The 12148-nt window shown below is 36.2% G+C and overlaps 1 protein-coding gene across 1 annotated transcript in view; it reads right to left on the reverse strand.

The window, feature by feature from the left end:
- LOC149772584 (atrial natriuretic peptide receptor 1-like) overlaps nt 1-12148 on the reverse strand; it is a 102345-nt gene that overhangs the window by 26432 nt on the left and 63765 nt on the right. Inside the window, exons 12-16 of the mRNA XM_089947617.1 lie at nt 8059-8224; nt 5822-5971; nt 4887-5061; nt 4093-4233; nt 3290-3413 (exon numbers count right to left, since the gene is read on the reverse strand). Of these exons, the coding sequence (XP_089803743.1) occupies nt 3290-3413; nt 4093-4233; nt 4887-5061; nt 5822-5971; nt 8059-8224 (756 nt within the window). The remainder of the gene's footprint in view (nt 1-3289; nt 3414-4092; nt 4234-4886; nt 5062-5821; nt 5972-8058; nt 8225-12148) is intronic.

A 12148-nucleotide genomic window follows, 5' to 3' on the forward strand; every position in this document is an offset into this window, starting at 1 on the left:
AGAATAGACCCAGATGGTTCTATTTTTTGCCATCGTACAAGGCGTAGGTATGTGTGTTTTGGAATTTTAACGTAGCTTTAAAATAAATTCCATCATATTGCTACGATGTCTGCGGTGTGGCAGTTTATAGTGATGTGTAGCACTGGGGCATCATGCCGCAAACACGTAGCATGATGCCCCACCCAGTCTCATTATCATGACACCAGGCCGACCAGTCCTAACACTAACATCTTAATGCTGAGCGCCTAGCGAACGAGCTGTTAGTACCATTTTTATAAGTCTGTGGTATGGTTCAGCCGGGATTCGATCCAGCGACCTCCTGCATCGGAGGCGGGCTTATCATTATTGTAATATGGAAAACTACTTCGGAATGAGTCGGCAATACCAGCTTATGAATGTGCAATGAATGAATTACAAAATATATTAAAGGTAAAAAAGCGAGTATCAGGTTCTTCTACAGTTACCCTTTGAAGTCCAGAAAGTGAAAATAACCAAGGGGAGTCAGGAGCATTTTGATAGGTGCATGTCTGAAGTACAGATATGCTGTATACTCTATAACCCGAACTACATACTTCACTAATGCACCAACTAAGCGAATTAAAAGTCCCTTTAACAATACCTCAGATATAAAAGTGCAATGACAATTCCATGCGAGGGTCTGAAAGACGCATTGATTTATATTAAAAAGACACAATTTCTGCAATTGTTCAAGTCAAATTTTCTTGAAGGCTTAAAAAATATTTATATAATTTAACACTACTTCGAAAAGCAGACGCCGATGCAGGAGGTGTGTCAATCTGCGTACTGTCTGTATGTATTTTGATGTATGACATATGAATATAATGACTTAGAACATCAATTTATTTCATCAGTCAATGAAAAACTTTTCCGATTTTTTAGGAATGCCTCGTTGTGGCTATAGACCTTTTTCAGGAAGTCGAATTTGGGTTTTCTCACTCCAATATTTAAAGCATGAGCAATCAACATAAGGAAAGTTTTAAGCGATTGTCATTAACATAGTGTATGTTCGTGAAGAAAGTTTCAAACAAATTTGTAAAGGTTTGACATCTGTACACCCTTCACAGAAATATTGTGTTTAAAAATCATGAGTGAATAGTTCAGTAATCTGACATAACAGAAAAGTAGATATGAGCACAAAAGGCATCAGAGAGGACCAGAATATCGGATAGGATTTGTGGGCCCTAGGAAAATTATCCAGTAGGCCCACGTTGAAACAACGGTGGACCCCCTGACCGTTGTGGTCCCCGAGAATTTGTCCTACCCTGTCCGCGTTTCTGGATAAGACTTACAAAGTCGGATGATCCATTTCTGAAAGGAACGGGGTGGATGGGCGATTTTCCTGTGTGACCAGAATTACAAATTGCACAAATCTACGTGCATTTAGATGACTCTTCCAGACTATATACTCGCGAAAACATGAGGATTTACAAATCTCTTTGTTGCATATAATTACTTTCATAGTGGATGGATGCATACAGGTGAACACAGCTTTATCAATGCCAATGCAATCAGATCCCAAGCCCAATCCGAGAAGCCGCACGAGTTACACATAGCTGATAGTACTGTAGCAACTGGCGTAACTGGCCACACGAGTTACACATAGCTGATAGTACTGTAGCAACTGGCCATTGCTAATGTATCGCAGTATGAGTTAACTCATCATCATTATCAATATTTTTTCATGGAGTTAGCAAACGAAGGAGAGAGAGAGAGAGAGAGAGAGAGAGAGAGTAAATTCCTTAGCCAATCCAATGTACCATAAGCAGTTTTGGGATTCACATTCATTTCCATTTATTTTATTAACTAAATGGCAAATCTTTGAGGAATCTGCTGAATATGTGAGGTGCCGCCTTTGGTGTTCATTGTTTGCTGCTAATTAGACAAGTTAACTTATTTATTTTCGTATTATTCATTGCCATGCAGTCATAAGGGGGTGGGGGACGGAGTTAAGATGAGAGTCACGATGAAGTCACAAAGCAATAGATACTCATTTATTGTTAAAAATACTTGAAGAAAACGTATATACTCTTATACTTGTGGGTTGGCACATTATGGTTTACTACTATCTGCGGCGATCTAAATTTACAAATGTTCTATTCACGTAAGAAGTGTAGGTCACTCGAGTTGCCATACGTCAAATGCGCATGACCGTACCGGATGCGGCTCTCGTCTAGGTTTGGCCAGCTAAAAATAGTATCTGAAAATGATCTATACAATAAAAACTACTTCCTGTTTCGGAGATCTCGCGAGGCCTCAGTGAGACTACCTAATGCCTCGTACCGCTATAAACTATAAGACTGGACGCGAAAAAACGTGGTTGCGACTTCCGACTCTTATTATCACATTAAATAAATATTAACATAATAACATAAAGTTCCTCAGATTTTATTGACTTTATGAGTAATTAGGAAACAAAGTACCCATCCATAGTCATATAATCATTATACTTCCAATTCCCCGCCTTTGTGTCGCCAAACCAATCCATTTCATCACCATACGAATCTAGGTAGCTCTCAGTTTTCTTACACACTGCATAGAATGTGACAATGAGAGAGAGAGAGAGAGAGAGAGAGAGAGAGAGAGAGATGTGTTTCTAGTTTTATACCTGCAAGGTTTTACAGACGCTCCTTTTGTCGATAACATAAATCCGTAAATCCCTAAATCCCTAAGATAGCTAAGGATCTTATATAATATTATATATAGGGTAGAGTGTCAGAGCGAACCACTTTTGTCACTTAGCTTATTTTAGTTATCTCGCAAGACGTTTATGAACCTAGAACCTCCTACAATATAAATTTATTAAAACATAATTGACCTTAATTAAATATTATAGCCTCTTAAATTCAATTTCCATCGACATGTTAGCGCCTTTTTTGGTTGGCACAATTTTGAATAGAACATGTCAATAAATTTTGGCCAAACTTATTTCCTCGATATATTCGTGAAAAATACTCGTTTAAATTCTGCGATTTGCTGCATTTTAATCACCTGACTGTAAAAGTATTACTATAAATCAACCATAACATTAACTCATCCATGTATCTTACAACCACATATCTTCCTAACATGCACTTAAAAATTGCAGTTGTGAATTTTTTTTCTTAATAAAAGTTTAATTGTTGTGTAATAGTTCTAGAAATATCAACTTCTTGATGTGAAATATTTAGATTTTATGAAAAGGCTATTAACAATTTGAGCCACTTGATTCAGTACCAAAATGTACTCTGAAAGTGTTAAATATATAGTCAATAAAAAAAACCCCACTTACTTCCATAGCCGTGCTTTCAGAAGATAGAGCAGTAAATCCGACAATATCACTGAAGAATATCGTCACACACTCAAATGTTTCCGGAACAACTCTTTTGCCCATCTTCAGATCGCTGGCAATGGATCTAAAATGAGATATAAACACGTTTATTTATTGAGAGCACTAGAGAATACTAACACTACAGGAAAAGGCTGATTTGAAGAACTCAGTTCAGGAAATAAACTACTTGTTTTAATAATCACAGAGAGAGAGAGAGAGAGAGAGAGAGAGAGGGGGGGGGGGATTGTTTCATTATCTATAAAGTTAACGATATGCTAAAAACTTGTGTGTTTTTTTTCTTCAATTTTTTTTATCTTGTGTTGCAGTGCATGGTGTGTGTCTTCTCCGTCCATTTGTATCTCTTATGCTTTGCTTTGTTCTTGATAGCCAGGGGTTTAAAGTCATCTAAATAAAAATGTACTTTTAGCGGTGAGGGTATATAGCGATTGTTTTTATTTACAGGGTCACAATTAGAAAGACGATCGTATATGTACGTAAACCTGTCAGATCTTCGTAGGAAGACTTTACATTTTTCTTTAGTAAATAATGGATACACATATAACAAACTAGTACTGTCGTGCCACACTGCTTTATTATTATTGTGTGTACTTGGGCAGGGCACTTTACTCAAATTGCTTTGTAACTAAATAACCTACTTGTGTAGCTGTTCAGTAAAACACCAAACTAAACAAAGCCGCCTGGTCAGAACACGGGAAATACTATATATGCGCACTAAAATGTCAGAGAAATAACGGATGGGATACTTAGGCAGCATCCGGCATAGCAGTTCATCCGTCCGCTTCTGCTCCTCTTCTAGCCGTTTTGTGCGTTCATTAACTAGATCCTCCAAATGGTCCGCGTACTTTTCCATCATGTGTATCATCTGATCCACCAAATTAGTGGTCCTTAAAAAGAAACGAAATAAACAGAAACTTAAACATTGATTGTGCAATACATTTTCTTTCCTATAACATGACATGAGATGTCGTTGTTACAATACATAATTCAGCCTATTTGCCTGCATGCAACTCTATACATGTACATAGGTACATATGTATATATTCACTTGCTTGTCTCCTCTCTTTCTTTCTGCCTATACCATTATTTTTGTAATATGGTCTATGTTTCTATCCGTCCGTCTTCCTGACTGTCTTGATGTACATCCATTTGTGAGTCATCATCTCTGTTGTTTTGTTTCACCTCCCTTTTCTAAGACTTAATTTATTTATTTATTTGGTATTTATTTGATAGACTATGTTGGACTCTGATGTCATATTTAGTTTATTGATGCAAATAGGGACAAAGAACTTTTTGTTAATTTCTGTGATAAAAAAATCCACCTTTTTACTTCGCCATCATTTTCTCTGCTTCATCTTCTCGTTCTTTTCATTACTGATTATAATCACGTTGTTACAAGAAATATAATGATTCGTAGAAGAGTAATATTACATTTCATAACATATTGCAAGACTATGATTTTCACACTACATATACACATATTGATGATGCAAATAATTTATTTATCATTAATAAAACATCTCAGTTAGCTGGTACTCACTTTCCATTGTTAGCGTTTCTCAAGGTTTCGACAACGTTTACAAAATTGGGTCGGAACACCGGTATTTCTTCCCAGCAGATTCTCATAAGGTCTAATAGAGTTTCCTCCCCAGCGTCCTGAGGAACTTTAGGTCTATATGGCGGATGTTCAAGGACTTTTACGCGGGAAATTATATCTGTAAAATAAAATGACATATGTACTCGCTTATAAGATTAATCAAAGTACATACAAAAAAGACCCTGATCTGCCGAAGCATAATGTTCCTGCAAATTAGGATGTACGTTTTTGTTCTACATATTACTCCTAACAAACTGTACAGACCCGGATCTTCCGGCACATTATGCGACGGCATATCTGGGTATGTGCAGCACGGAGCAAGGCTCGTCTTATAAGCGAGTCTGGTGCAGTTTGCATTATGTGTTTTTATATTATAAGCGAGTACATACGATATTCGCTCCTTTTACCGATAATAAATTTTAAATAAGCAATTATGGCTGTTAAAGAAGATTGTTGATACAAACTATAAGGAAAACGATATTAATTTACGGAGATAGTATGGAATAACAAACTGAAGACTAATAGTCACCGTTTTTGATAGTCACGTGAATTTTAGCCGTGTAAAATGGTTTTCTTTAAATTTAAAAATTAAAGCTTAATATTTTAAGGCAGATAAACTTTGGTATATGAATAACATAACACAACTAGAGTTTGTATTAAAAAAATCAAACAATGACGGGAAAATGTGATTTTAAAAAAAACAACAACATTCTAACTTCGTGTGTAGCCTTCACTAATTTACATCTCTTTACAAAACAGAAAAGTGCGGCAATGCATGCCCGTAAATAAAGTACAAATATTCTTCCGGCTTGTATGTAAATCATTATCTCCTGTGTCACATTTTTCTCATTTGTTTTTAGATTATAAATTTGACACACCTTCTGGCTCTTCGTTTATATATCCATACGGCCCCGTGCGTAATATTATTTCCTGTAGGATTATTGCATATGAGTACACGTCTCCTTTTGGAGTTCCGGTTGCGCACTCGCATGACGCTCGAAGAAGTTCAGGTGCAGTCCACAGCTTGCCTGAGAAAAATAGAATGATGCAATCAGCTAGTCATCTCTCTCTCTCTCTCTCTCTCTCCGTCCATTAGTAAAAGCTCCTCTATGTTTATGTTTATTGAATTTTGATATTGGAATCTTGATAGCAATGGCCATTTTTTTAAGAATCGTGTAGAGTTATGGGCTTTATCTACATTACATAATATATCAAATGTAACCTAATTTTGTCAAGACTTATGCGTCTTTTTATTGGTATGTGCGTGGTTATCCCGGGTGCAGCCGGTAACAAAAAACCCCACAAATAAACAACAACAAAAAACAACAAAACAACAACAACAACAACAACAACAAACCCAGCTAAATATCACACTATACAGATAAACAGTACACGCACTATCCCGATAAATATCACATGCACTATACAGATAAATAGCACACATACTCTACCGATAAATATCACACGCATTATACCGATAAATAGCACACGCACTATACCGATAAATATAACACGTACTAAGCAGATAAGTGCTCAACTCAGTCATTCTTAATTCTGCATCTGCTTCGTATAGCTTCAGTTTATTTCTCTCCGACAGCCACCGGAATAATCACGCATGCGTCAACAGCTGCCTTATCCACAAGTCGAGACAAATAATAGATTACTATTACGACGATTCAATTGTTTCATCTTCTCAAAACCAGATCTTAGAATAATTAAGTTAATTCTCAATGGAATGGTTAAACCATGTTAGTTATTTTACAATGTTGGAAATTTCGATTGGTTTCTTAGTAGTACCTACGAAGCACTCCCCATGCAGGGTATATATGTCCGTGTGGTACACAATTTGACTTTTACTCGTATTACCACGTTGTAGTAATATTTTAAAAGACACATACCAACAGTTTGCTCTGTGTAAACTATTCATACCAATATGAATGGTCAGGAAATGACTTCGAATTTTGCACTGCTATTTTTGGAAGGAATATAATCCTCAGAATTATTTTAGTGCTCTGGATAATAAAAAAATATACATGTGTACGCTTCCTTAAGACTTGCCAAGAGATAAAACTAGAGCACCGACAAGGAAACTGGTCCCGGAGTAACATTATCTTTTGTTGGGACACTCTAATAAAGGGCACGAGGAATGACTGTATTCATACCAGTCATTATCAGGCAAAGATAAATAACAGGCAAGGAGTTTAATAAATAACAATAACCTTCATTGATTCAGAGGTCATACAAATACATAAATAGAGGTCACTTAATGTATATTTGTGTATTTATATTTATGTATATTTTCTGCTTGCCGTGTCCTGTGCATTAAGGCAGGTGACGTGGCTGTGGTGTGTGAAACAGTATTTTTGGTTGTGATATATAACTGGTCGAAGTTTAATTAAACTGTCTTGAGGGTAAAAAAATTATACTGTGGACAATGATACAAGTCCAGAAATTACACTTCGTATGCTACAACCTTGACCTTGACCTTGAGAATGGTGTGTTGATTTGGTACGCGACTTTCCACCTAGTTATGACATAAATTTGGCAAAGTTTCATTTAAATATCTTCAGTGGTTCAAACGTCACATAATAACAGTTTGCCTTGCCGTGACATTGACCATAAGGCTAGAAGCATGGCTACGGTACAATACACACCGTCAAGTCCTGGTTTAGTCACTGACAGCGCTTGATGATAATATCCTCAGTTATACAAATGTTATACACCAGAGAATGATCCAAGTAACATAATTACGTTTTGACTTCAGAGGACCTTGATGCTGAGACAGACTTTATTCAAATTATCGTTAGTGGTTCAAAAGTTATAAACTTGACAAGGATAGAAGTCACATAATAACATTTTACTTGCCGTGACCTTGACCTTAAGGAAAGGTGCATGCCAATGGCAGTGTCTTGACATATTATATATTTTGGCAAAGTTTTATGAAAATCTCTGCAAACGTTGCAAAGGTATGGGGCGAACAAGGAAATGACAACGAACGCACAGACGGACAGCGCCATTACTGAATACAATTGACGTAAGAAGGGACCAGTTAAAGAAAAAAAGCAAAAAGACACAGAAATAAATATTGCTATGAAAATTGGAAATGTATACATACTATAGAATGCTGCATGTTGTCCACGACTACTAGACCTTTCCCCCTCTCTGAATTTTGGCATGGCAATATCTGTGATTTTGCAGACCCAATGTCCATCGATTAACACGTTGGATGATTTAAGTTGACCGTGTGTTTTGACAGGTGACTGATGTAGAAAAGCCATTCCCTGTGAAACAAAGGTTCACTGTAACGAGCACATAACTAGAACGATATCATCAAGGCGACTAAGATTTTTATACACTCATCTACATAAACATAAATGTGTAGCTTTCAGCGGAGAAGAGTAACGTGTCATTTGTGTCACTTGGATGTTTAGCGTAGCTTTAACAATTTTTCAGTCATGTCGCTACGATGTCTGCATCGCGGCAGTTTGTAATGATGTCTAGCACTGAGTACCGTTTTTATAAGTCTTTGGTATGATTCAGCCGTTGTTTGAACCAGCTATCTCCGGCATCAGAGGCGGATGCTCTAACCACTAGGCCACCGGAACGGTAGTACGGACAGGACATTTTAGTGACCAAAGTAGTAGTTGATGTGTTAGGCTGAACTCAGGCGAGGTACGAAGCAAACAAGCTGTGTAAAAGTTTTTGATATTATACATCGATACGACGTCCTTTATGTCACGGTTGATACTGTAAGGTCTTCTTTGGTCCCTAAGGGTGCTACATATTTTTGTACATAGGAACTGATAGTGTTATGTAAGAAAAGGTCAAAAGCTTGAGGTTGGAGCAATGGAAGAGGGGCTATATCATCAACATAAATTCGATAACAATTTGACAATGTTTAATGAATTGTGAAAATAAATAAATAAGTAAATAAATAAACAAATAAATAAATAAACAAGAGCTATAGTCATTGTGTACAACTAGATTATGTAATTATAATATAACAAACTGGAAGGGTGGGGTGCTGTCAAGTGTGGTGGGAAACAACTGTTACAATCTATTTTTGTTGAAATAAACATATCATTCTTGTTTATCTGATGTTGTAAAATGTGCAATTTTTAAAGATCCAAAATGTACTAACTCGACACTTTGTCTCATGGAAAAACTGTATTGTTTACAATGCAATACACCGCACACCACATAAGACTGATTGGTTACATGGGTTGCTGTGCATTCAGCGATTGGTTGAATTGTGCCACGTGGTGTCTGGGGAAGCTTATAAATAGGGGAGCGCTGTCATTGTTGGTGAGACAACAGACGAGTACAGTCGACACCAAAATGCAAAGTGACAAAAGAAAAAACAAAGTGTCGAGTTAGTAAAACATGCAAATTACCTTCTTATCAGTCCCTACTATCATTGGAGAGATTAATTGCGAATGCGAAAGTATAGAATCTCTAAATACGAAACACTCATGCTTATCCAAAATGGCGGACATCGTGATACAAGGATATACATGGACTTTTTCTAGTCATGATTTTGTAGGTATTTTACAAAGATTACAAATAGTAATATCATAAGACCATACTATTTGTAGCAGATAAGCTAAACAGTACGCTCTGAAAACTTTATGACAGACTTTCAAAGACGTTTTACCGAAAGAACCACTACCTCTAAAATAGGTTACACATGTTAAGATCGGTTGCCAGGATTGGCTGCTAGTTTGACAGTTGATAAACATTAGAGATAAATATAATTGCTATGTTTTGTAAGTGAACATTCTAATTCATATTAATATTCATATTCATATGTACTATATTTATAAAAACAAAATAGAAGCAAAGTCTGAAAATAGTATCCGAGTCATTGTGACTCTAGCCAGGGTCATTACAATACCATGTATTGTTTTTGGCTTAACTGCCACCATGAAAGTGATAATTTAGGTAGATGCAATGAGGGTCGCGAGGAAACTATAGGATTTGCAACAGTTTGTCCAAGCATGTGCACGAAGCGTAAATCGAACCTGATGCCGTCGAATGAAAAGTTAGCGTGCAAGTAGCACGCTACTCAAGCCAGCAGCTTTCAGTTTGCTAGTGTTGCATCAGGACATGTCAAATACATGAATATAAATACATCTGTTAACTTTGGCTTGCATGCCAGCAGCCATCATCGAATCTGAAAGGCAACTATCATCCTCAGGGTACACCAACACTTTGTAGGTCACACCAAGGCTTGTGATCAAGCTCTTTTTGTTTTACCTCTTCCCGTTTTGACGACCATTTTCGGATAACACATGAACGTTTTAATATGGTTTAAAGAACACATGTATGCAGTTTGCACTAAAGTCAGAGGTTATTCTCGAAACGAAAGAAACAGAATAACAACAAAAATGCAAGGGTTCATACTGGCAACGACGGTATCTTTAGGCAAGATAATTTCTATGCTTTCCTAATTAAATGTAGCTGGTCTGATATGGAATTAAAGGTGAATGGAGGCTATTCATCGAAGAATGAATCGCTTATTGCTACTTTTATTACGCACACACAGAAAATGTATCAAATAAACTTAAGACATTAACAAGACCTTGAAATTTAACTAATGGTCGTTTATGCCGAACAATTACACGAGGTCTCTCTCAATAATGTTTGACAAATCCTATTCTTTACTGATACAAGTTTATCTACATAAGCAAACAATGACTGGTGGTACATTCAATTTAATAGAATGGATCTTAGTAGAAGAACTCTGCGTCAACGAACTCGTCAATACGACATATTTATCTGTGGGAAACGAACAATAGTCAGTTGGTAAAGCCGAATGTCACTGAGTTCAAACAATACTGCGCAATTAGCTAAAATCATCATACGACCATTCAGCAAATATAACGAGCCTTATTATGATGTCTTACATGTTATCACGTTTTCTATAAAACACAGAATGACACATTCTACTTTGAAATGAACACACGAGCTAGTGGGAAGGAAGGTTAGTACGAGATAAGAGAGGAAAGGAAGTTCGAACCCATTATTATAATTATAAGCTGTCACTCGTGCAGTTAGTTCACGCAACTCCGTATCAATCAAATTCTTTATTATTGTGAACGAAAACTCATAAAGGATGAGTTTCGGCCTATATTTATTATTGTTTACGTTGTTGGTATAACAAGGTCAAGTGGTAAAAATGACAATGTGTTCACAGTTCATCGTATTGTAGATAATATTGCACTACATTGTTGTAAACCAAATGTCTGAATCGGAAGCAGACTGTAAGCCATATTGTGGGATAAATACACTTGTTTTGTTGTTGTAAACTTAGAGGTGAATTTGAAAGCAAAGAGGATGACCGGTCCTCTCCCACTGAGTCGAAATTTGTTTCATTTGTATTGCTCCAAGTATTCATCATACTAAATATTTATCACAACCACTACCTACATCTGATCATTCTTGAGAATGAGTTGAATGTCGTTGAATATTTACTTCTAAGTTGCTTTTTAAATATGGGTTTTACACTGAAATAATAAACTTGTTTTTAAAGGTCACCAACAGACGAATTAAAAGCACGTGATCGTAAATTTACACGTGTTATGTATATTTAATTTAATTGTTTGTTTGTTAGTTTCAAAGTTTTGTTGTTTCATTACATGTTATTGTAATGTAACATTGTTTGCTGGACTTGACCTTTTCCAAAACTGAGTTCATTCTGCTTGACCTGATTGACTTTTTTATTTTATTTCATTTATGTAAACAACTAATAACATCATTATTACTATGTGTATGAGCTTATTATCAGGATTATTATTCAGGTAAACAAGAAGGCATAGATATGTTGATCAGGGCCGGGATTTTGGAGATTCCTAAATGAATTTTGTAGGCTATTGTGTTGTAAATAAACAAGGCTCATTAGATTATTCTAGAAGTTTTTTTCCATTGGGTAACGGTTGTTTTCAGAAAGTGTTAATTGTGACCGGACGTCAAGCAGAGAACTATATAATCGTGTGACTGTGAGGACTTTACTAGTCTTGCTTTAACATCTAGCACTTTACGTTGTATTATGTTGTGACCAGTTTGGGCTGAATTTTATTTTCTTAAACTTTTTGTATTCAAGTGATTATTTTCTCTGGAAATACAAAAGCACTTTTATAAAAGTCTGGATAAAGACATTCACTGAAATTTATATTGAATTCAAACCTGGAATAATATTTATGTGA

This window comes from Sinohyriopsis cumingii, unplaced genomic scaffold (genome assembly GCF_028554795.1).
Source record: "Sinohyriopsis cumingii isolate HCF-2022 unplaced genomic scaffold, ASM2855479v2 utg001387l, whole genome shotgun sequence".
NCBI lineage: Eukaryota > Metazoa > Mollusca > Bivalvia > Unionida > Unionidae > Sinohyriopsis > Sinohyriopsis cumingii.